A 26,502-nucleotide genomic window follows, 5' to 3' on the forward strand; every position below is an offset into this window, starting at 1 on the left:
TCCTCGTCTAGCTGCTCCTCCATGCAAATTCTTTCAAAATTTTCTAGAAAAGTTCTGAAATTTTCCCCTTTTCTGAAAACTCTTAAGCGAGATCGCGTTCTCATACTCCTGATCGCGTTAAGTTCACGCGTGCGTTCCAGCATCTCTCTTTCGTATTCCTGTTTGCGCAGCTCTCTTTCGCGTTCCTGTTCGCGCAGCTCTCTTTCGCGTTCGATCTCTATGTCAAGACGCTTCATTTCCGAAGCGTATTGACGCTCGCGTTCCTCTTTCTCTTGTTCTCTTTTTGCCAATTCTCTCTCCTCAATGGTCTCAAGGCATTCCGCAAGCTCGTCATCTTCAGCCTCCAACGCAAGAATAGCCTTCAGCAGTTCTGGTTTTCTGAGTTTGTCTGATACCTCCAGACCCAACTCTTTCGGAAGTTCCAGTAACTTTGGTTTGCGCAGCGTCTTCAAATCCATGGCTGCTCCGAGTGCTGCCTTCTCTACTGCCCACTATTGTCTTGCTGCAACTAACCCAGCAGCAACGACAACCCAATTACCAGCTCTGTTTCTGACACTAACAAAAGCCTGGCAAAACTCAGCAGAAGAAAGTCCCGCACTCACCAAACCTCGCAGCAAAGAATCCAGCGCAGTCGTTCCGCTGCTGCAGGCAACCATGCAGTCATCACAAAGGGCTGTTGCACTGCCCCCGACTCGCCGTTCTGCTGCTCAGCGTCCCGTTGTCCGCAACTCTCCGGTGGCGTCCGATGATTCGCGTCCCACCGCTGCCAACCAGTTTGTTAAGGACGAGGTAGCAGCACCCCACCGCTGCCACCAGTTTGTTAAGGACGAGGTAGCATGGTCGTGTGCCGGAGAGAGAATGAGGGACGTCTGAGACGAGGCTGCTGGAAATGACAATTAGAGGACTTTATACAGGAATATTTACAAGTGAGCTGCAGGAACGCTGCATCACGACAGCTCAAAAGGAGACCATGATGACAAAGAGATCTTCGGCCGTGCCGCTGCCGGGGTTTTAAAAGTTCTCTTCCCTAGGGTCCCTAGATGGGGGCCGGGTTTCACTGGCACCAATCACAGACACAGACGCACTCACTCACTCCCGAGAGATCACGCCGTCGTCACGCTCTGGGAGAGGGGAACGATGCCATCCACGTAGCGCAGACGCCGGAATGTCCATGAGCGGCGTTCGCGCGCATTTCGAACGCGCGTTCACACTCGGTGTACGGGAAACGCTCGCTCAACCGGGCAGACGGACGCGGCTTCCGTGGCAATCCAGGCGCTCACCCAACGCGCGTCTCGGGGTTTGTCGGCGTTTCGCTGCTGCCATGTTGTTGTTTTCCCCACGACGAAGGCGAGACGTAACACCGTTATCCTTACATTCTACAAAGTCGAAAAATTCATCTCGGCCCATTTTCCAAGTGGATTATGTGTGGTGCGAATAGGTGCCTCGAATCAGTGTCAGGAGTTTGGGCCACGGTTGGCTTGCTTTCATTTTTTTGTCCAGAAGTTGCATGCAAGGGCCCCTGCCGGCAGTTATTTTTTATTGACTTCGTAACGCTGACTTTCTACAGATTCATGCTCTTGCCACGCTTTGCATTTCATGACTGTTGAGAAAATTTGAAGCAATGTTATCTAAAAAAATAAAATAAATAACTACCGTGATGACACCTGCTTCAGAAAACGTGATGCAAAATGCTGATAAAACGCAAATGAAACAAGGGAACAAGAGGGCTTAAGAAAGGCATAACTGATTTGTGATATTTAGATTGCAATTAAGAAACTGTAACACCCACACATGCACGCGCGCGCGCGCGCACACACACACACACACACACACACACACACACACACACACACACACACACACACACACACACACACGCACACGCGCACACACGTGCGCGCACGCACACACACGCGCACACACGTGCGCGCTCACACACACACGCACGCACACGCGCACACACGTGCGCGCACACACACACACGCACACACACACACACACACACACACGCACGCACATGCGCACACACGTGCGCGCACACACACACACGCACACGCGCACGCACGCACGCACGCACGCGCACACACACACACACACACACACACAGGGAGAGAGAGAGCACGAATGCACAAGTCATCAAACGCATGTCTATTGAAAGCTGCTAGAATTTCTCAGTGCTCATAGTAAGCCTTCCCGCAGAACGCTGTGAAAACCGTTTTGCTTGTCTCGAGTCCTGTTTATGTATCTCCCGGTTAACACCTGAGGCATTTAGTCAACCTTCCCAGCTGGCATTGCCTGTAGGTTGATAATCTGCGACCGGAGCAACTGCTTACAGCCGCAAATATACACTCTAAGAGCTGGTACTCTATAAGATAAACTGTCTACTTTACTCTCTTTAGCAGCTGTTTACTCCTCCGAAATTGCCTAAGGAGTGAAACGCTTCCTGCGGCAAAGAGAAGAACTGCCAGTGCACTCTCTCTGTGGCCAATATGAGTTGGAGGACGTTAATTTTCTTCGCTTCTGTAATGCAGCGCAGTTATATGGTCAACTGTTACCCGCGCCTCATGCAGTATGGTAGGTCCGGCGCTGTGTAGGCTGAACAGAAATAAAGAGGTCTCCTTTTGAGAGGCCAGAAAAAAAGCGATATACCTGAGCAAAGGTTCTCAATAAGTGCCACTTAGCGAAGGCATGCACATGCGTACATGAGTATCGGAAGAAACTCTTGTGATTGTTGAAATCTCTGCAAAAGAGTTATAGCTGCATCGATAAGTGAAAGTATTTTATGCCCTTGGGGGGTGCCCTCACATTTTCGTACATCTCTCTCAAAGCAGCAGTCTTCGGAAGGAGCAGTAAATTAACTTCAGCAATAGCAGCTCTCAGGGAGGAGCAGGCTAGTGTTGAAGAAACAACAAATGATTCGTGCTCTAGATTTTCAGAAATAGGAAAAAATGCGCTAATAGACACCCTTGAACAGACAGTTAGTTCCCGTCAGAGTAAGACTGATGACATAAAAAGTAGAAGCAAAGGATCAACTCTGTTTGTGTTCGGAGTAGAAGAACCCGATGAAAGCGACGATGTTATTAAGGAAAAAGTAGTTCAGGATATTCTGTTTCCAAAGAACTTGGTGTTTTCTGCTCTTCTGTAGAACGAAATGACAGGCAAACAAGGAAAAACAAGAAAGGTAATTATCTTTTTCCAAAATTATAATTACAAATAGAAATTCTCAAAGAATGCTTATAAACATAAAGGCGAAGACATATCCTTTCAAAGTGATTCCTTGCGCAACAAATTTTAAAGGCAAGTTATTGTGGGAAGGTGCGACACATGAGAAAAAAATGGTTGTGGCTTAGCTTTATTAAGCCCGGTAATTGCGAGAGCAATATCCGTAGCTACGCCATGGTTCAACTGGTAGTGTAGCTGGTGGTGGTGCTTGTGGTTAGACTTGTGGTGATGCATCGGTTATACAATCCAATCCAATCCAATATGCTAATATGGTAGCTACCGGCCTCTCTACGCGACGGGCTGAAAGTGCAACTAGTATTGCTTTCGCAATAAAAGGAAAGCAAAAAAGTAATTATGTTGAACGATTAGCTTCTTGATAAAACGCTATATGCATGGGGTGATGCCAAGAATATGCCAGTGAAGCTGCCAGGAAGTCAGAGTGGCTCGAACACCTTGACGTGCGGCTTCCAGTGACCCAAAATTTAGACTATTAAACATCACTGCCAGTAGTGTCCTAAAGAAAACGGAAAAACTTCAGTCTATATTGCTTGAAGATGATCCCCGCATATTTGCAATTACGGAGAGCTGGCTACTAGAGGTGGATGACGCAGTCGCTTTTCTTCCCAGCTGTTAAGTGTTTCTTTCTGTCAGAACGTCTCGAGAGGGAGAGGTTAGGGTTCTAGTAAAAAACTGCTGTGATTCTATCAAGTTAAAAAAAATCGCTAGACATGAAACTATTTCTTAAAAAGCATCATACTGCTTTCACTCCTTCCTCGTTTTTGCATCTTATTAACCTCCCAATTTACTGAACTATTCTTAAATGATCTTGCTGATCATATGTAGAGATTTAGGAGCGATGAAATGGTCGTGGCGGGCGAGTTTAATCTGCCAGGAATTGACTGGGATTGCCGATTTCCTGTTTCCGGTTTTGGCGGGCATAAGTTATGCAACAATGCTTTGTCCCGACCTGCAACAGATTGTCAGAGAACCAACACGTGTGCAAGGTGATCCGGCGTCTTTACTTCATATTGTATACTTAAGTCGTTCCACTGCAAATTTATCAGTATCGGCTGAATGTGCAGGGTTTGCCTCATCATAACATGGTCTACATTTCGTTTCCTGTGCGTGATATGAACTAAAAACCCGTCACTAAAACAGTTTCGCTTAAAACTTTTTCACATGCAAACGGTGAAAGTGTGTTCGAATACTTTGAGTACTGCCTTGATAGGTTAGATAGTTCTGACGTTGTTGAATTAATGGAAAGGTTTAAGAACATTTGCTTCCACTGCGTAGAGAATTTTGCGCCGGCATAAATGAAGAAAACTTGTTGAAGTAATCCTTGGATTAATCGAGAAATCAATCGAGAAAACATAAACAGTTAAAACGACGAGGAGGCAGCCGATGCATAATTCAAACCCGCAAATCGAACCTTACTGAAGCAATAAACAGTGCAAAACGGTACTATTTTCAGCACACAGTGCCAGACTTTATTCATGACTCCCCTGAAAAATTTTGGAACTAAGCGGAGAAGAAAAAGCCTCTTAACCGAATTATGCATGAGGGCGCGCTCCTCGTGGACAAAACTAACATTGCTGAACAGTTTAATAGGCTTTTCCGTAGGCTTTTTCATGTCCAAATCCAGGCAGATGTCGTAGTGATGGTTTTTTTTTCCTAATCCTGGTGTTGCATCACTGCCCGGATTAACTTCAATGTCCTTAAATCTTAAAAAAAATAGTCTCCTGGCCCAGATAGAATTTTGAACATAATTTTGCTCTGTTATGCTGAAATAATATTCAAATTTTCGCAACAATTTTTCGCGTATCATTTGCCACAGGAGGCTACCTTCTGACTGGAGCACAGCTTGTGTTGTTTCTGTGCATAAAAAGGGTGACGCGGCGCGTGTTTCTAACCACCATCCTATCTCGCTCACTTCCACATGTTGTAAATTAGCAGAGCATATTTTAGCTGACTTTATAACCGAATTTGTAAACGACAATTGTTTACTCTCACCTGTACAGCACGGATTTAGGAAAGGATTATCTACTGTGTCCTACCTCGCTCACTTCTACATGTTGTAAATTAGGAGAGAATATTTCTGAAAAAGCATTCGATGTTGTGCGACATGCAAAATTAATATATAAACTTCAACTAACGGCCTTCCTAAATTTGTAGTCATGTGGGCTTTGTCATATCTCACCAACCGTATACAGTTTGGTAATCCTGATGGTTATTATTCAAGCGTTTCACCAGCTTCTTCAAGTGTTCCACAAAGAAGTGTACTAGGCCTGCTGTTTTATCTCATATATATAAATGACATCTTCGGTATTATAACCAAACTGGCTGAAATTAAACTGTTTGCCGATGGCTGCATTTTGTTCCACGAAATTATGCCCTAGTGGCCAAGTTTTCCTTAATGCTAACCTCCAGAAAATTGGCACATGATGCAGGAATTGAAATACGCTTTAATGCCGGCAAAAATTTTATGAAGATTACCAAAAAAAAAACTTCGCCATTCCTTTCCACAGCGCCTTCCATCGCATCCAGTGATGGGAGTTAGTGAATATAAATATATCGGTGTTACTAAAACAAACCGTCTAAGCTTGAATAATCATATTGCCAATATTTGTTCGTCCTCCTAGGTAAAACTATGTCTGCTCCGCCGTAAACTAAAACCCGTTCTTTCCAATGTAAGCCTTGTAGCGTACTACAGCTTCATGAGACCAAAAATAGAGAATGCTTGTACGGTCTGGGTCCCATACACCAGACAGAATATTGAGGCACTGGAGTCAATCCAGCGGAATGCCGTACGCTTCATCTTTTGAAAATATCGCACTACCGGCTCTTCTCCCGCTTTAATGAAAGAGCATGTCATCGAAGCACTGCAAGCACGAAAGAAAATTAAGAATAAGATTTCTTATTTTGCTTAAAAACAGCGCTTTCTATTATTCTTCAACCTTATGTTATGCCCTTACTGCTCGACATACAAGGCATCATGATGCTCATTCTCCAGCACCATACCACGGCAAAATAAACGTCTTACAAAATGAAAAATAAATAAAAGCACTATTTTTATCTACGCACAATTGAGGAATGGAACAAGCTGTCCTTTGCTGTGATTGTGACCATTGACTTGATTACTTCTTTGCATAGTCATGTTCCGCACCTGTTTTCTCCTGTTAACATGTCCGATTGCAAATAAGTTGTTACTTAAGTTTCGTGTTATAAATGCGGTGAATTCATATTGTGCAATTTTGTACTGTTCTTGCTCCTCCTGCTAGAACCCGTTGTGAGGGCCTGCAGTATTTGGTAAATAAATAAATAAATAAATAAATAAATAAATAAATAAATAAATAAATAAATAAATAAATAAATAAATAAATAAATAAATAAATAAATAAATAAATAAATAAATAAATAAATAAATAAATAAATAAATAAATAAATAAATAAATAAAACGCTTCCCAGAAACCATCAAAATTTTGGTTCAGGAAAACACTTTTGTCACATCCCCGTAAACCTTCGCGATTCGCCGTGAAACATGACTAAATACTTCACATTGCAGTGCTGATACACAAACCTTTGACGTGAGCACAAGTGAAGCTACACGAGATTTTTACTGTAAATAATCACGCAACAGTACGCAGCTAACTCTACACGAAGGGCGATCCTTCAACATACCATGCACCATGAAATTTCTTCCGAGCTACTGCCTGGGCTGTTTCATTGTTTACAGATCTATTGGAATTTAAACGTGGCAGTGTTCTGTCTGTGGATTACCGACCAGTTGAAGCACTGCAGTTCGCAAAATTTACGCAGAGAGCCGCCGCCAGGCTCCAAATCAGACTCAAAAGACGGGTTCAAAAGCAATGGTGCTCGTGCTCGAACCAGCAGTAGTCACGATGTATCGCTTTCGCCTCAAGATGCAGGGTTTAGCGGTTTGATTGCCCGCTCGGCTGCAGCTTTTTATTTTTCCAAGAGTTTCGTAATAGAAGTATATCCACGCCTGCAGAAGTCGCGCGCTGCACTCTGGCTTATCAGCAGTGCGAAGATTCTGAAAAGAGGGAAATATGAGGTAAGAGTATACTCGATCGAAGGGTGCCCCAGCGCTCCCTTACTTATGGGAGGGCACGACGAACTAGTGCAAGGCAAAACATCTCGAAAGCTGTCTCGACTTGGGAGATCCAGTAAAATGGTTGTGCATTTGCTGCTCTTTTGGTTCTTGAGCTGTTACACTGCCAAAGAGTTACACTTCCAACACGGAAGCATAATAGACATTAACAGGGGGAATTAATGGTTCTCCGAAGTTTAAAGGCACGCTGATTGATTGCCGTTAGATCTCGCGTTGACAGCTTAGAATCTGGACAGACTCCCCACTTGAACTCGGAAGGAGACGCCCTCAATGAGCGCAGGATGTATGGGTTAAATTTCCTTATTAAGTGCGCAGAACAGCGCAACAGTGAGACTTGAGAAAAAAGAAGCAGCCAGGAATCTCAGGATAAACAGCGGTTGTCCAAGACGTCGAGAGAAGACTGGGCAATAGTCATTGCAGTGTGCCGGACAGGACAACCGCGATCCTTCTGGTATTTTTCCTCATGGTTATTTGATTTTCTCTCAGTGATTTGAGAACAACTCGTGCACGAAGAAAAGTATTTGCCGGCGTTTTTTGGGAGTGATTTCCATGCTAGATGCTGCTCTTAAATATGCCCTCTGTGGTCAAGGAAATCGTTTTAATGACTACATTTCATAACGGCGATCGACGCAAATGCCAACGAGAAAAAATACCATTTCAGATTAAGGCAACTGGCTAACACATAGCGAGCTGGCGAGAATTCGGCTACATAGTATTCAACAATCAAATAAGATTGCGTCCTAATTGGAGCCCAATCACGCTTACATTTTTTTACAAATTCTTAAAGGGTTTGAAGACCAAAAAAAACAAGAAAAAAACACCGACCATTAATATGTTCACTTCTCGAGCACCAGAAAACAACTAGCATATGTCCGTGAAGCACGTTGCTCGCAATTCGGTGTAAAGAGAATGATTAAGCGCTTGTAAAACTGCCGGCTAAAGTAGGAAGAAAACAGCTATGTCAGAGATTAGGTGGTGAAAGACTAACCAGCATATCGCGACTTTTAGAAACGCCTTCGCTATACTTGCAATCACAAAAGCGAGAGTAAAAGACAGTGCAGACTTTTTTTTTACCGTAGAACTAGGGTCAATGAGTAAATACCATCTATGAAGTTTTACTATTTGGACATACCGACATTATGTAGTTAATAATAGCAGGCTTTAGTTTTAATTTTTTACTTTGTCTGGGGTGTTGAGTAATACCAGTACTGATGACCGAAAGTAGCATCCAATACTTAAGCAGTTAAAGAAGTTTTTCTGTACCGTTCGTTTTTCAAACGGCAGAGGCAGCATAACGTCGCAAGTCAGCCGTCCGCAGTGAAATTTTACGTGCTAGTATCCCGACAATTTCTTACGTTACTCGTGTGATTCATATGAAACACTCGGAATCTATGTCGACTCTATTGACAACTCCCAAAGAAAGGTCGGAAGACATGCGAATTGTGCATGACTCATGCATATCATGTAATAATCACGAGAAAACCACATGAAAAGCAAATGAAAACCACGCGGAAAGCATAAAGAAAGCATGCGGGGTTTAGCACATTCTCCGTTTTATTCTCCGTGTGGATGAGATTCGGTAGTTTGGGGGGATAAGATGGCCACAGGTGGCGCAGGACGGAGTTAATTGAAGAGATATGGGAGAGGCCATTGTCCTGAAGTGGACGCAGTTCAACTGATGGTGATAATGATGATGCCATTTCCTGTATTCCCCCAATTGTGTATAACAGGATCGTAAAAGCGCTCAGAAAACAAAGCACAAAAAGACGGACACACTTTCTGTGCCTTTAGAGCGCTGTTACAGTCTTGAAATGCAGACAAATCCAGCTAAAGCCCCGCCGCAGTGGCTCAGTGGTTACGGCGCTCGGCTGCTGACCCGAAAGACGCGTGTTCGATCCCGGCCGCGGCGGCCGAATTTCGATGGAGGCGAAATTCTAGAGGCCCGTGTGCTGTGCGATGTCAGTGCACGTTGAGAACCCCAGGTGGTCGAAATTTCCGGAGCCCTTCACTACGGCGTCCCTCTTAGCCTGAGTTGCTTTGGGACGTTAAACCCCAATAAACCAAACCAAACCAAACGAAACCAAAAGCAGCTAAAACACTGCCGCTGCATAACTGTGTGTGGGCAGTTCATGCGTAATTCTGCCAAATATAACGGCACGCCTGATGTTGAATTTGCGGTCTTACCGAAGAAAGACACCCCAGTGCGTGTTTTCACATCCACTATTCGCGTATTTTCGCGTCTTCTGTAGGGTCAGGCATTTTGAGCGCGGCACAAAGATTGCCTGCGCCTTTCTTCCGCAATTGCGGTCACAACGACAGAAATCAGCTTCAGTGGCTCGGAAACAAAAATGATGCTTGGATAGGTGCTAATCAAAGTAGATTATCGCGAATTATCAAATTATTTCTTCTGATTCAGGGCGTGTCGTTGCATACGCATTGTTTTTAAGTGCAAAACAGAATGAAAAGTGGGGCGTCCTTAGTGTAGAGGCAACAAAGATGAAGAAACCACTATGTATTTTAACTGCCTTTCTTATCTATATTTTTAGTGTAAATTTTATTACTTAATTGTTGATTCGGATGAGCGCAGTTTTTTTCCGCAGACTTTGCCTTGATAATTATCTTTAACGACTCATTAAGAAAAATGAACAATAAGAAACATAAACTTCCCTAAACACACAGCCAAAGTTATCTCCCAATGCACACAATCTACAAAGCTTGCTTAGGCCGCTTCAGGAGCCTTTGTTTACCACTTGTCCTCTTATGCTAGCAGGCACATAAGCCATTATGCGGCTCGTGATATGGCATCGAGAGCCGGCCTCAGTAAGCGGCCAACGTGCGGGACATGACGTTCGTGTGCCAAGCCTGAAGGCATGTTAGGATGAACTGAGAGCAGTTCTCACTCTGGAATACCGATGGGTCGTGCTCGTTGCCATCATTCACCTCAGATAGTGACTGCCCGCAACTTTCAAATGTACCTTGTGTATTATTGATACTTATTTGTTTATTTAAACACACGGCTAGCCTCAAATTTGAGGTCGTTGCTGGAAAGGCACACCATACGCATTAAAACCAACAATATTGAGGTATCCGTGCACATTGAGGCATTTAAAGTTGAACTACGCAACTAAGAGAAGGACACTAAACAGGAATAACTCAGCTGTTAGAACACTTCAAATTCTAATATAGCCGCCGCGGTGGCTCAGTGGTTATGGTGCTCGGCTGCTGACCCGAAAGACGCGGGTTCGATCCCGGCCGCGGCGGTTGAATTTCTTTGGAGGAGAAATTCTAGAGGCCCGTGTACTGTGCGATGTCAGTGCACGTTAAAGAACCCCAGGTGGTCGAAATTTCCGGAGCCCTCCACTACGGCGCCTTTCATGGCCTTAGTCGCTTTGGGACGTTAAACCCCATAAACCAAACCAAACATTCTAATATCGCGAATACGGCAACTCTTGACAGGTTCATATACTGGCGATGTTTTATAAGGTTTACGGGTTTTTATTTCAAAAGCGATGAGAGATATTTCGTTGCGCTCAGTGCAGGTAAATTGTACAGCAAGTCGTACAGTACGCACGTGATGGAGCCCAATAATTAGGCGATTAATTTACTAAAATTGAATAATTGACTTTAATTTTAAGTTTATGGGGTAAGATTTTATTACGAAATTGAAGGCCGTCAACATCGAAGGTGAGCTCAATTTTTTAATTTTTTGAACCGACAATGGGGTTCGAAATATCCAACGTTAATAATATGCATTTGTAAGCCTCTAGAGTTCGCTTTCCCGCTTTGAACATTTATAAATTGGCGTCGCTGCGCGTAGTATCCTCACCGAAGTAACGTTAACTGCTTCTACATCATAAAATACACAAACAGCATCTGTATTTGCTGCATTGCAAATGCGAGCAACATTATTTTATAAAAAAGCCGCCGCGGTAGCTGAGTGGTTATGTTACTCGGCTGCGGACCCGAAAGACGCAGGTGTGATCGCGGCCGCGGCGGTGGAATTTAGATGAGGCGGAATGCTAGAGGCCTTTGTACTGTGCGATTTCAGCGCACGTTAAAGAGCCATAGGTGGTCGAAATTCTACCGAGCGTTTCTCATAGCCTGAGTCTCTTTTGGACGTTGCACCGCATAAACCAAACTAAACTGTTGTATCGTGGTTTCGGTTTAGAGATCACAAATTACTCACCTCAGGGGGCGCTGTATTAGCGGCGTTGAGTCTAGTTAAGGCACCGCGCTCTGAATAAACCAAACCATTTCAAAAATGTGCAATGCAGGAAAGGCAACTCAACGATTTTTCAAATGCATACTTTGAGCGTACCAGAAGCTTGGAAGAACGCTAACATTATCTTAATTCATAAGAAAGGAGATGTCAAGGACTTGAAAAATTGCACATCGATCAGCTTACTGTCGGTTTCCTAGAAGGTATTTACTAAGTTAATTGCTAATAGAGTTAGGGCAACCTTACACTTCAATCAGCCAAATGATCAGGTAGGCTTTCGCAAAGGATACTCGACAATAGACCATATTCACTCTATTAATAAGGTGATAGAGAACTTCGTAGAGTATAACAAATCCCTCTATATAGCATTTGTATATTACGAGAAAGTATATGACTCAGTGGAAACCTCAGCAGTCATGCAGACATTGCGGAATTAGTGTGTAGAAGAGTCTTATGTGAAAATACTGGAAGATATCTATCACGACTGCTCAGCTACCATTGTCCTCCATAAAGTAAGAAATAAGATTACAATAAGGAAGCGTGTCAGGCAGGGAGACACAATTTTGCCAATGCTATTCACCGCCTGTTTACAGGAAGTGTTCCGAGGCCGGGATTAGGAACATTTGGGGATAAGAGTTAATAGAGAACACTTATGTAATTTGTGATTCGTTGATGACACTGCCGAGCTAAATAAATGAGGAGATGAGCTGCAAAGCATCATTTATCAGTTAGACGGGCAGAGCAGAACGGTAGGTCTTAAAGTTAACATGCAGAAAACCAACAACAGTCTCGCAAAGGGAGAGCAGGTCACATTGGGTAGCGATGTGCTGGAAGTGGTAAGGGAATACGTTTAGTTAGGGCAGGTAGAGGCCACTGACCCGGATGATGAGAGGGAAAGAAGTAGAAGAATAAGCATAGGGTGGAGCGCATATGGCAGGTTCTCTCAGGTCATGAATGGCAGTTTACAAATATCCCCCAAGAGAAAAGTATACAACAGCTGTATCTAAGCGGCACTCACCTGTGGGGCAGGAACGTGGAGGCTAACGAAGAGGGTTCAGCTTAAATAAAGGACAATGCAGCGAGTTACGGAAAGAAAATGATAAAGAGACCGGAAGCGGGCAGAGTGCGTGAGGGAACAAACGCGAGTTAACGACATCCTAGTCGAAATCAAGAGGAAGCAATCGTCTTGGGCAGGGCATGCAATGCGAAGTCAAGTTAACCGCTGGTTCGTCAGGGTAACGGAGTGGATTCCAAAAAAAGGCAAGCTTAGCAGGGGGCAGGAAAAAAATAAGTGGTTGGATGAGATCCCCGATCGCCGCAGCTGGCGCAGGACACGGTTAATTGGAGAGACATAGGAGAGGCATTTAACCTGTAGAGGTAGTAATCAGGCTAATGATGATGATGATTTTTGACGTTCGGGATTTCTAACTACATAGCCGATTAAAGGAAATGAAAAAATTGGGCTCACCTTCAATATTGTCGGCCCTTAATTTTGCAGTATAATCTTGCGCCCTAGAGTCAAAAATAAAAGAAATGGTTGGTTAATTTTAGCTGATTGACGGTGTAATTTTTCAGCTGTACAACGTACCTATTGACCGCCTTGCTGCAAAATCAACCTTTATGGACTACATCGAGCATCTCTCAGTTTTTAAAATAAAATTTTCGCAAACGTTAAAAAATGTATTCTGTAGAAGAAATCATACACGGCAACTGCTGATAGGTTACGATTTTCGTGGGTAATTAACAGCGAAGGTAGCCGACAAGTAAACAGAACTGAAGAAACGTCATAGTGGAAAAAAAATGAAAAGAAAGTGGAAACACTCTGCGCTTGCATCGCGTCACTAGACAGGATGTTCCGAAAATATCATTCAGTGCATTTTGTCACCTACTGTTACTGTCAGGGTTAATTTACCCCTTGTAAATGTCGACATAATCGTAGAGTACTTCTTCAGGCAGTAAATTTCTGTAAACGATGCCGATTCTATCCGCAGTAACTTTGTACTCACTGCAAAAAAAAAAAGGTAGAAGTGAGAAAATGGTCCGTAATTCCTCACGTCTAATTGATTTAACGCGGTTTTATGGTTCAGCAGTATATTGATGGCGTACAAAATCTTGTAGGTCTTCTTATGAAATCTGTCATCATGAATAGAAATCCAGCACCTGTGTCTGAAATGTCACACTTAATAACCTACATTAAATAACGTCACGTTGAACCATATTGTTATGTGTGAGCATCATGAATAGAAGGTACAGATAAAATACCGTCCCAGCACCTGGCTTTCAGAGGATCTACCGTATGGAAGGGTTGGGTCATTAACCGCGTTGAAGGCTTGTGCAAAAATGCACGGACCGTGAATTCGACACAGACCAAGCGTAAGGCGGGCGGTAGAGCACGTTTTTGAAGAGGAGGACTTGGAAAGGAGAAAATAGCACATAATATGTAAAATAAACGCGTTGATCACAATCTAAATGGTACGCGAGCAAGAATTTGACCCAAAGCAAGTGGGGACGTCGAGAGAAACAAGACTAGCGGCGTATGACGACACTTCTCGAGCTCTTTGATCTTTTTCATGAAGTAATCAAAATGAAGACCACATTCATTCTTGCAATTTAGCAGGGATGCATATTTCTTCTAAAAGCAAAAAGATTAACTTTATTACTTTTAGTGATAATGATACGGTGGCTGTTTGCGGAGCAGCGTTTTAAATGAATATATAAAGCATGAATTTAACCCTACATGACGGTCTGCTTCTCTGCAGTGCGCTTATGAGAACTAGACAACCTCGGTTGGCTCGTTACGAAAATGAAGGCTAAAGAAGTACGGAGTCGCTTATTGCGCCCGCCCAGCTTCTCTGAGAAGCAAAGTCACGGCACGATCATTTACGGCTTTAATAATCTGCATGGGTTTTTTCCACAGCCAGGGAAACCGTGTTTTCTACTCGAGGGACTGTACGACTTTAAGAACGGCACCATTTCTGAAGCGAAATTTAACGAGGCACACGTATAGCAAATATGTTGAGCCTGCTTTGCTATGCCTCTCGTGAAAAAAAGAAACGAAAAATTGAACCTCAGTTTGAAGGGAAACGCTCTTCAAGGACCGTATTTGCAGATACTTTTCTGCATTTCTGGAGGTGCACCGAATGTTGGCGTCGATTGTCTGCGAACATTAGCTACGCCTACTGGATGAAAGAGGATGAGAAAGAAGTACCAATGGGGTGGCTACATTTTTAACAGATATAAGCATTACGCTTTAAAAGCAAGGAAGCCGCTTCATTGGCCCGTATTTCGGAACAGTCGATTTGTAAAGTGCCACTTTCAGCGCACGCCGATTGGATGAAATATAAAGAACGAACGTGGCGAAAGAAACTTGTCCCCAGGAAAGCTCCTCGTCAGCGTCAGTCCGACGTCGTCTGTCAAGTTGACTGACTGGGAATGAAAAAGGAAAAGGACTCCCTTAGAGTTTTTCGGGAGAAGAAATCGAATGGCTGTCATCCGGTGAACCGTGAGCGCGTCCTCGTCAACAACGTCTACGAAAACAAACTTGTCGTAGAGCCACTGTAAAAGTTTCTTGCTATAGCTGCCCTCCCCAGGTCATTTGCAAAAGCGTTCAAACATCACTCTCGAGGCCATTATGGGACGAGAGGATAAGCGCCAAATAACACGGGTGACAAGGGAAGCAGCGAGCGAAGGTACGCAGGATACAGCGCAGATGAAAATTTTCTTCATTATCCTCTTTTAACTTCGTCCATTTTCTTCCTCTTAAACTTTTTTTTGGTTCCGTTTTCGCACTCTTGCGCTGTCGACATGACCCTATCAGTTACCAACAATCTCGCCTTTCAACGGTGCTAAATTTTAACTACGCATGTTCATTTGAGCGCAGCACTTGCGTTCATTACCAGGAGTTGGGGCCAGCACTTTGCCAATGCCACTAAGTCTAGCGGCCTATGGCACTGCTGTGGCAGCCAATCAATCCTTCTCTCTTTTTTTTTTGGTACGTCACGGTTGATGTCAACGCTGTATTTCTGAGTCACGTGGGGGCAGCCAAGTGAACTGCAAGCGCTTGTCCCTAATTCCTGGCAATGTTGTTATAGAAAACACTCAAGCGAAACATGCTGACGCTTGTTGAAATGTTCTTTATCGCTTACAGGTGCTACACACAGGATGTTTGTCTCGCGAAAGTGGGAGCAGAGCGCCTTCGAAAGCGATCACTTCACATTAGTGACGCAGGCTCAATGGCAGGAGTTTCGAAGTTCCTGAGGCTGTGCGAAACTGCCACTGCCGTTAGCTTCAATGTGCCGAACAAGCTCGTTACAGCCTCTTGTGTTCAAGCAGAGCACGAGCGTCGTGTTCCACACGTGTTCCACAAAAGAAAAATGGCTCTAAACTTAGAGGAAGCTCACTTCGTTCACGGATGTTAGCAGGCTATCTCTGTTATGTTCACCGGAGTAAAGGTTTTGTGAAATAATGGCGTAGTACCATCAAGGTTTTGCTTTTACATTCATCCGTCTATTATGTGACCACCCAGTTTCACGGACCAGAGAAGCAGGATCGCTCTGAGAGACTAATACGGGTACATTTGTACTAAAGTTTAAAATAGCTCAAGTTTGTTGTGACATGCGTAACTGTCAAATAGCTTCTTTCCTTGACATCATTCTAGTGACTTAGTGAAATCAAGTCTTTCGTTTCGGCCCTGCGGGACAGCGTGGCGGCCGTTCTTTAGGGCTTCCCTTTGTAGAGAAGCTTGTTGGCCAGAGGAAAATGAGAAATTTGCAAGTTTGTGCCTACACCTGACTTTTGTTCCGCACTGAATTCCTTCTATTTGTGACATTTCTTTTATTTCTCTTTGAAACAGTGCCTGGAGATCACATGGTACTTCGCGGTGCTCATCCAGTTGTGCCTTGTTGGTACCGCCGTCATCTTTGTCCTGCAAAGGTGAGCCTTCGTTTCTCAGCTTAGACGAGAGGTGTTCTGGTGGGCAAAGTGCGTATCATATCGAAAGAATGCCTTTTGTTGACTTCATCTAGCATGGTTGCCCAGTTTCTGCGAAACAGGAGCTGTGCAGATGGATTACATATTTCATATCACGTCATTATTCGCGAATCTGCGTAGCTTGTGGGACTCCGGACATAAATAATTTTTAGCCCGTCTCTTCGTCGAGAGTAGATGCAAGCATTAACTGCATTTCAGGAAAGGCATAGCACATTTTAGGACGGCTCCCTTCGGAAGAGTGGCTCGTGTTCCTTCGCTGATTCGGCGCACTGAGCGCAGTGGTGGTGATCCAGGAGTCATGCGGCAGCGTTGGTGCGAACACGCCGAACGATGGACCTACGGCACGGACTGTTTAGCGGCGTTAGGAACTATTTTTGCATAGACGCGCAGCGTCTGTTTGTTGTTTAGCCCCAAGCTCGGGCGCAAGCACAACGCTGACGGCTCAAACATCCCTCACTCCTGTCGGCAGACGCGTCGCCCCCGCGCCGCGGTTTCTGAGCATTGTGGTCGGAGAATCGCCGTAACACACTCACCCATCGTAGTCACCAACCAACAACAGTTAGCGGCGAACCTTCGAAGGCCCGCACGGAGTGCATCACGGTACGCCCAGCTGAATACTATTCGGACGGAATGTTCATCGTCTGGCTCGGCTTCATGTTCGGCATTATGCTTGGCTGTAGCTCTGCCGTGGTTCCTGGATGATGTTCGCCTGAATCTGCCATGAATAGGAAGTAAAAGCACTTCACGCTTTAAAAATCTGGGGGGAGACTTAAGCTCCACTTTTAAGGGTTTGACGCGATAGCGGTAATGGGTCCCGGCAGCGGCTCCTCTTACCCACACAGACAGGAACATTGTTTTCATGCTTTCATATTATGAGAAAGGCTACGCGACATGCATATAAAGCTCCGCTTTAACGAACCTCTACGAACTGCATTATCGTCGTGGTTTCTAAGCTTACCTATGTCGTGCGGGTGTTGCATAGTGCAGGAATGTTTGCGACTTTAGTGTGGCGCTCTCAGTGGAAGCCTATGCGTTGAGACAAACTGTTTCTCCTTCGGAAGGCTGGTGGGGCTGGTCTCCAGCACTTGTTTGTTCATCAACTTATTTTGAAGGTTTTCCTTTTTTTTAAACAGGAAACCATTCCTACTCCTAGCTGTGTTTAAGAGATGATTAAGTGCTCATTTGCCTATTCTGTTTACGCCCACTGGTCATAGTAGTGAGAGGCCTTTGTGGGATTTTGTTAAAGAAGTCGCCGACACATTCCCTTTATTCACTCTACGGTTTTTCTTGAAATTCCTATAGAGTCTATCCAGAAGGCAGATGACAAAACTTTTGAATGAGATGTTTCCCGCACCGATGTATTGGCAGGCTTACCTCTCCTTTCTAGACAACAGTGTTTTAAAGTGGCTGCAGCGCATCTGTGTTCAGTCGGCTCCAAATAATTGCTTTTTTAAACTTCAAACGTGAGCCTTTCCTGTCAAAACGTGGTTTCGTGAAAAAGAGACTTTTGGGCCTAGGTCTTTGAACTACCGCTTGTGTCAGCAGCCAGAAAGTATTCACCATTGCTTTATGTTTTGTCGTGATGCCGAGTTTGTTTTTTGGACATTCTTCAACGGCCTCTCAAAAAGAACGTTGAGATTACGTCCTATAACATTTTTGCCTACAATGGACGCTTATAAGGTTCCATGTGATCTTTTAGTGCTCATGGGACTGCTTAGCCTTTGGAAGAGTCACATGACAGACCACCAGGTGGAGCCACCACGTTCATCGAAGTGTCTGTTCAGAGAGCAGCCTGCTACGGTGCGGGGGCCATATGCCGCGCAGGATTGACCTCCTGCGTGGTTCCATTTCCTCGATGCCTGTGTGTGTCTCCCGGAGTTTTGATACGGAGGCAAAATGAGAGCAGATGGTGATGTGATTGTGTATGACGGGTTGCGGGATGCGACCTGGTTAAGTCGGTATTGAAGCCTGTCAGGGTGAGTGTATTATCATGAAATGAAGGAAAAAATTGTGTGCATGGACAGTGGTTAGCACGTCTGACTCGCAACCTAAAGGCCAGAAGCTGGATTCCCGAATAATTTTGACTTTTCACTAATTACTTTTCAAATCCGCCGCTTCACATGCAACGTAGCCACCCTTTCGACCCATCAAGATTTCTCATTCACAACAACCACGGCCGCCTCCGGATTTTGTGCAAAGCGCAATCCTTAACGCTATCGGTTTGTTATCACAGCCGCAGTTCAGCGGTGCGACCTTTGATCACTGCCAGTCGAATTCAAGAAGAGATTTTGAGTTCAGCTTTTATTTTCCTGCACGCTTTAAGGACACTTAGAAAACACAAAGCAACGACATGAATTTGCAGCCCATGACACGAAAATACACGTCAAAGCAAAGGCGACGCTAAATTGATGCGCAGCAATAAGAATCACGTGCAGTGGTCCCGACAGTGCGCGCTAAATCACCGCAAACGTGCCGTATGACAAAGCTAGACAGCACTGGAGAATGCCTGTCTTAAGTATCGCTAGCAACCTTGCGGGCACTCTCCCTAGCACTGCCAGGATTGCCGGCACTTGAAGTATTTGACGTCAAGGACTTGAAGAATTACAGACCGATCAGCGTACTGTCCGTTGCCTACAAGGTGTTTACTATGGTAATCAGTAATAGGGTCAGGACAACCTCAGACTACAGCCAACCGAATGATCAGGCAGGCTTTTGTAAAGGATATATATATACTCACCAATAGACCACATTCACACTATCAATCAGGTGATAGAGAAATGTGGAGAATACAACCAACTACTATATATAGCCTTTATTGATTACGAGAAAGCATTTGACTCAGTGGAAACCTCAACTGTCATGCAGGCATTGCAAAGTCAGGGTGTAGACGAGTGTTATGTGAGAAATTGGAAGATATTTATAACGGCTGTACAGCTACCATAGTTCTCCATTAAGTCAGGAATAAATTTCCAATAAAGAAGGGTGTCAGGGAGGGAGACACGATCTCGCCAATGATATTCACCGCCTTTTTACAGGAGGTATTCCGGGTCCTGAAATGGGAAAAGTTGGGGATAATAGTTAATAGAGAATACCTAAGTAACCTGCGATTCGCTGATGACATTGCCTTGCTAAGTCACTCAGGACGTGAACTGCAAAGCATGATCAATGAGTTAGATATGCAGAGCAGGACGGTGGGGCTAGAAATTAACATGCAGAAAACCAAAGTAATGTTCAACAGTCTAGCAAGGGAATAGCAGTTCGCAATTGGTGCCGAGGTGCTGGAACTGGCAAGGGAATATGTCTATTTAGGGCAGGTAATGAGCACTGATCCGCATGATGAGAGAGAAATAACTAGAGGAATAAGAGTAGGGTGGAGTGAATATGGCAGGCTCTCTCAGATCATGAATGGTAGTATACCAATATCCATCAAGAGCAAAGTATACAATAGCTGTATCTTACCGGTACTCACCTAAGTGGCAGAAACGAGGAGGTTAACAAAGAGGGTTAAGCTCAAGGTAAGGACAACGCAGCGAGATATGGAAAGAAAAATGATATGTAACGTTAAGAGATCGGAAGCGGGCAGAGTGAACAAACGGGGGTTTATGACATCCTAGTCGAAATCAAGAGGAAGAAATGGGCTTGAGCAGGGCATGTAACCCGAAGGCAAGATAACGCGTGTCTTTAAGGGTAACGGAGTGGATTCGAAGAGAAGGCAAGCGTAGCAGGGAGCGCCAGAAAGTTAGGTGGGCGGATGAGATTAAGAAGTTCACGGGAATACGGAAACCGCAACTGGCAAGGGACAGGGTTAATTGGAGAGACATGGGAGAGGCCTTCGCCCTGCAATAGGCGTACTCAGAGTGATGATGATGATGATGTCGATGCTGTAGAGAAAGCATTTAAGATGCTTTCTTGCAGCTGTTAGCGTTCAGATAACCCAATAGAACTTGAGGCTGTGAGCACAAGAAGAAAATTGGTTCATCTGCTTTTAGCCAGTTTGACGTCGGTCGCTGTGCGCTAATTAATGCCCGAACAAATGCTCCCTATTGCTCACAATAATAATCTTACATAAAGGACATTCAAATAACGCCGCATTCTGAATTGCCACGCTGGTGGTTGGGTGCGCAGTGAGATGAACGAAAAGACACAAACAGTGAAGCTTTGACATCACCTCGCACTAGCCCCACGTAGCCGAAGACCTCGATCGTGTAAGGAAAATTAAGGTTCAGTTTCGAAGGGAAATCTGAAATAAATTGTGGGGTATAAACAACTGTGGCCAACTGGGGGTATAAACACCCAAAGATGCCATCAGGATCACTTGCAGGTATGAATATTCACGTACTATTAGCTCAGGTGGGTGAGTGACTGTGGCGAGCAGCTCCTGAGTTCGGTGTCGCTGGTTCGATTCCCGGGCGCGGTGGCTTCCTTTATTTCGTTAGAGGCGAACAGCAAAGGCGGCTCTCCACATCGATTTCGGTTGCCGTTAGAGGAACCCAGGCGGTTGAAATCAATCCGCAGCCCTCCACTACTTTTTGCTTCATGGCCGAAAACGCTGATTCTGCACGTTAAGCTTAAGTAATTAATTACTCATACACTGTTTTTAAGCCTACTCGCGCCTTATTCAATGAGCTTACTATCTAATCATAGAGAAGGCCGGGGGCTAGACTAGAAAAGTTCATTGCGCGTGTTCTGGAATCGGGGTTGACCGGCAGCTCGGCCAGTGCCTCTGTCGCGCTTGACAAACAAACGCACGGACTTCAACAGTCAAGGAATCTGGACAATTCGGTTGTGTATTGTAGAAACAATTTTTTTTTCCTATGCACTCTGCGCCCTTCGCCAATGGCAGCGACCGCCTTTGATGTCAGGCTTGACAGCTGGCTAGAAGTGCCAGTCACCGGCGTTGGTGTCAAAGACGGGGTTCGTAGACGGCATGGAGTCAAAGGCATGGATCGGAAAAATTACCGTCACGAAATGTGACCCCTGATAGTCGAGAAACTTTCTTGTGCTCTCAGGTTCTGTAGATAAGTGTAACCAGAGTGTAAAGGGGTGACGAGGGTCGAGCGGTCGAGCGTCGGACTGCTTAGGCTGGCGCACGTGTTATCGTAACGCGATACACCTACTGAGCGACGCCTAGATGAAAATGCTGTCGTTTTAGCCTGTCCTGTGTAAACAACTTTTGCGTGTAGTAGTATATGACGCTGGAAGGTCTCGCATATTAAGGCGAAAGCCTTTAATGTCTCATCGTTGTAAGCAGCAGTTGTCGACAGAGAATGTCACGCTTTTCAGTTGGTCGAAACGGTCGTGACGTCCAGTGCGCCAATTTCAAACGGGGCCAATTGTACTTTGGCTAGTAACCATGCAACCAATTGAAGGGACCATATAGTGATGCTCCAAGTAAGTTGGACTGAGCTTAGTTAATTGCTTAATTACCCAATTAGCCTAATTAACTTCTCTAGTCAGGCCATATAAATAAATAAAACCTAGTAAGAAATTGGTCGAGCTCGGGAATCGAACCCCGGTCTTCGGAGTGCGAGACGAGCATGCTATCTACTCCGCCATGCCAGCTCGATGGTTTGGAATGAACAAAGGCACGTCTAGTGAATACGGTGTCTTCGCTCACTGCCATCCTCCTGCCTTCCCTTCCGGCGAGGTTTAGGTGTCCACCGAGATATGAGAGAGAAATACATTTCCTTTCCTCAAAAACCAATTTACCGACGAGCGAGGCGTAGAACCGAATGGGCGATGGCGTTCTATGGACTCCCTGGCAGCGTTGCAAGACGCTCTCGCGTTCCACTCTTAGAGGCGAAGCTTAACATCTTAACCACACATCAGTGACCACACTATAGGTCAAAAAAGTGCACCCCCCCCCCCCCCCTGAATTTTGACGGGTGTCCAGCGAGATATGTGAGACAGTTACTGCGTAATTTTCTTTCCTCAAATACAATTTTCATTTTCTTCATTACGGGCCATCTTCGTCTTTCTTCTTTCACTCCCACTTCCTCCGTTCCTCTACGGTGCGGTTCAGGTGTCCACCGAGATGACAGAGATTTACTGCGCCATTTCCTTTCCTCAAAAACCGTTGCGTTGAAACGGCAAGGCATCGCGCCGAACGGGTGGTGGCGTTCCGTGGACTCCCTGGCAGCGCTACAACAAGCTGTCGCATTCCACTCGTAAAGGCGAAGCTTAAGCTGAAGCTTAATTAGCAGTTAATTAGTATCCAGCCATTAATCAGTAATTAACCATTAATTAGTGATTTGTCATCACTTAGTAATTAGTACTCAATTACATGTGACGCCACCAGTGCCACAGAAGCACTGAAAGTGGTGCGGAAAACGCTTTCGCCTCTACGCACTTTAGACAGTCAAAGTGCCCCCTGAATTTTTCTCAGCTTCATTTCACTTATTTACAAGCATAATAGCTTACACGGCCAGGAAACAACAGTGATAAGCGTAAGAAACAGAAATTAAACGGAAATTGAAATACTGAAATACAAAATACAAAATACATATTTCTTTTCTTCGGTGGAAAGCGCCCTCCATCCTGGAGTAAAACATAAGAAATGCATGCCTTGTAGAAGAGATCGTATACATGTATTATGGCTACCTTGAAAGAAACCTAGGTGTGGCGACACATCACACATGTGGATTTTGTTTACTTCGTAACAAGAAAACACCATGAGAAGACTTGTTTAAGGTGGATCCTGACTTAGCACTTTAGCTTGTATTTCTTCAATGCGCTTCGGAGACCCCTAGGTGGACCAACATCCGGAATAAGGGAGTATTACTTGTTAGCACTGCTCCCTTGTTACCTCACATTGCCAAGTCTATGTGGAAATCATGCCCTGTTTAATAGCTTTTGTACAGTTTTTGTCAAAGGTAGACAGCTCAAGGGGTTTGCTTCCGAGCTCTGTGGCTTATTTGTTTCCTCAGCGACCCTCATCTCTCGAAGGCGGGACGAACTCGCTTCCTGAACGCTCTCACTCTTAGAACTGCCAAATGTGCTAGAGAGCTCTGCTACACGGACTAGAAGCAAACCCCTCGGGCAGTATATTTTTTGACAAAGGCTGTATCATATCCAACATTCTTTGACAAAAAGTTGAAATTTTGAGAACTGTGAGACTCTGTTATGGAAATGTTGAAGGTAATGGTCCATTCTTCTGATATGTAGCAAAATCTTTCTTTTATAATGTTTCCATCGATCGAATCGAACAGTTAAGGCTTCCATCGAAAACCAATGGGGGTGCTTTTGACGACAGCAAAAATATTAATAGAAAAAAAAATACAAGAATGCCGTCGGGTGGTCTGCGGATATGTTGATTCTTATAGTGATATCTTACAGTATATGAAAAAATTGCATTCATAAATGGTTGATTTTGACCTGAATTGTTGAGTATGGTTAATGACTGTAGATTGGTTGAAGCTCTGAGCTTTAATCCTTCTATTCTAGAAACAAGCACGAGCACCCTTTGCACAATTGCGGCATGATGAAACTAAACATGCGCCGCAATATCAGCACTGAATGTGAAAGAATTGAGAAGTTGATACAATTCGCGATTTTACGTCACATGCAAAAACTGCTGTCGATTTTGAGTGCAGGGTCCAAAAATGTCAGTTTATATTCTGATCAAATGCATTCGCTGGCTTTAAGCAAATCCAGTCGCCTGGGGGGCACAGTCCTGTTGACATAATATGCACTTCCCTTAATGGCTTCTGTTTCTCCGATGCAAACGGCGCTGTGTTCAAGCAGAAGTTTGCAAAGGAGTCATCAAGCAGAAAGCAAGCAGGTTGCTTTGAAATCTAAGCGAGGTTTCAGAGCTTGTGCCTTCTTGTGTACACAAACACACTCGAGCTACGAAAGGCGATTGCGAGAAAAGTCTTTTTACCGGAATATATGCAAGGACGCCTGCGGCTCTGACGTGCGTTGAAATTTGAGCGCACAGTATTAGCTTCCTTTGTTTTGGTGCGCACGTGTAGGCATTGAGATGCCAGTGTGGGCGTGGGTTCTGATTACTCGCATCTCGGTGGTAAGATTGTTTAATAGCTGTGTTGATGCACGTGCGCTAGCACGGAGTGTTTACATACCCTACGTCACGATCATGCTTTACATCAGGGCATCGTCATAACGGCTCTTAGTGGCGCAGTGCCTTCTCAAAGAATGCTGCCGGATTTTCTTTTCTTTGCCCTTTTTTTTCTCGTTCTGTGCCTTCATCCCAGCTTTTATATTTATAGCGGACAAAGCGCATGCGGCCTCTCAAACGCCCTCATCGAGCGAGCGGTCCTGACCACACAACTTCTAGCGTGATCTAGCACGAGCGGGGTTCGCTACTAGCTGGTACGAGTTTCGGAGGCGGCGAAAGTGCGCTCCGACATGTTGAGCACGATAAAGGCGTGTCCCGCAAATAAAAGCGCGGTCCCACTGAGTCGCCGAAGGACTTCCCCTGCGAACTATATGTACTACGCAACGCGCACGCGAGCAACCCCGGCAGCGGCTCTTTCCCGGAATAAAGGCGCCTCGATCGGCCCGGCGGCCAGGAGACCCTGATTGATGACCTGCCGCCTTCGTGGTTTCGGCTGTCCACCGCGACGCCCAGGAGCCACCCATCTCTTATTTCCATCCCTCCCCTGCTCGCTTCTCCGTCCTCATCTGTTTATTTGTTTCTTCTGGCAAGGCTTCATTGCGCCTGGTGTCCCGCGCTATGCTCTCTTGCAGAGCGGAAACTTGAGGATGCTGCGGTGTGCCGTCTCAGTCGTCGAGTGCTAACGTGGCGTTTCAGGCCTGGTGTATGTATGTTTATTCATTCGCGAGCTTCTCCGCGCATGTTTATCAGTCAGTGCACGCGTGGGTGTGCTGAGCTTGTAGAAACGGCGCGCTGCGTCTTCAGGAATTGGGTGCAGGAGATAGAGCCATTGTCGACGCTGCTATGGCCGCGGGTGTGGACGTGTCCGTACACGGCGTCACATCGCTGTCCTCCATGGACGCGGTTTTAGTTTTCGGCTCTGGCATATACGCGGCTCACGTTCACCCAGAAATGGCGTAAGAAGTTACGCTCGTTACACGCTAGGGACCCGAGACTGCGAGCATCTCTGACTCACAGCGAGAACGTATAGTGTGACTCGCCTGAGCGTGACATGTAGTCGGGGTTCTGTTGCACAGAACGAGTCAGTATAGCTGTACTCGCATGCTTCGCAGCGCAGAGGTCACTGTCAAGCCTTCGCCGAAGATGCAGTGTGCTGCCGTGCGGCGACACCAAATAGCGGCTGAGGAGCGCTACCCGCGATTAGTCGATACCGCTGCTCCCCTGCTTAAGTGGGCGATGCGCGGCGCCTCGAGAAATGATAAGTAAACCTCTGCCGTGTTGGCGAAACTTGCTGTCTTGTCCGAACTGCAGAGTTGTCTCGTGTCGTTTTGCTTCGAAGTGGAAACTTTAAGCAGGGGCATTAGAGGAAAAAAGACATCGCACCGCTACATACTGCACGGGTTATTACGGGCACCTCCCGAAAAATAAGAAAACAAAAAAAAATCAGGCGGCTGAACGAGCATGTTTGCTTGTAGGCGCAGAGCTATTTACTTCACTGCACGAACAGTCCACGAAACAGACGAGTGTCCAAACGAAACTAGCTTACCTGCTTCCTGTACACGCTCTCATGGTATTCTAGTTAGGCACCTGCAATTTATTCCAGAAATGATCAATTTTTGTTGCGAAAGCAACACTACGCGAGTCGCCGAGCCATTTCGTGGAGCTGACGAAAGGTCATACTGCGCATGCGCGAGCAGTGACGTCACACGGCGCACAGCTGGCGCGCCGCCGCCGTCGCTGCGCAGGTGACTCAGAGGTGCCGCCTCCGCGCTCGCCAGTTGCGCTTGCGCAGTAGCGGCGCATAGCTAGCATGCCGGGGCCGCCGCCGCTGCCGCGCGCTCTCCATCGCCTCTCTCTCTCTCCTCGTT

At 45.4% G+C, this 26,502-nt stretch overlaps 1 protein-coding gene across 1 annotated transcript in view; it reads left to right on the forward strand.

Moving 5' to 3' along the window:
* Positions 1-26,502, forward strand: part of LOC149354083 (nose resistant to fluoxetine protein 6-like) — a 267,897-nt gene that overhangs the window by 210,275 nt on the left and 31,120 nt on the right. The window contains exon 10 of the mRNA XM_089577449.1: positions 16,424-16,503. Coding sequence (XP_089433575.1) covers positions 16,424-16,503 — 80 coding nt within the window. The remainder of the gene's footprint in view (positions 1-16,423; positions 16,504-26,502) is intronic.

Source organism: Amblyomma mixtum, chromosome 3 (genome assembly GCF_055824585.1).
Source record: "Amblyomma mixtum isolate Tamu chromosome 3, ASM5582458v1, whole genome shotgun sequence".
In the NCBI taxonomy this organism is placed as follows: domain Eukaryota; kingdom Metazoa; phylum Arthropoda; class Arachnida; order Ixodida; family Ixodidae; genus Amblyomma; species Amblyomma mixtum.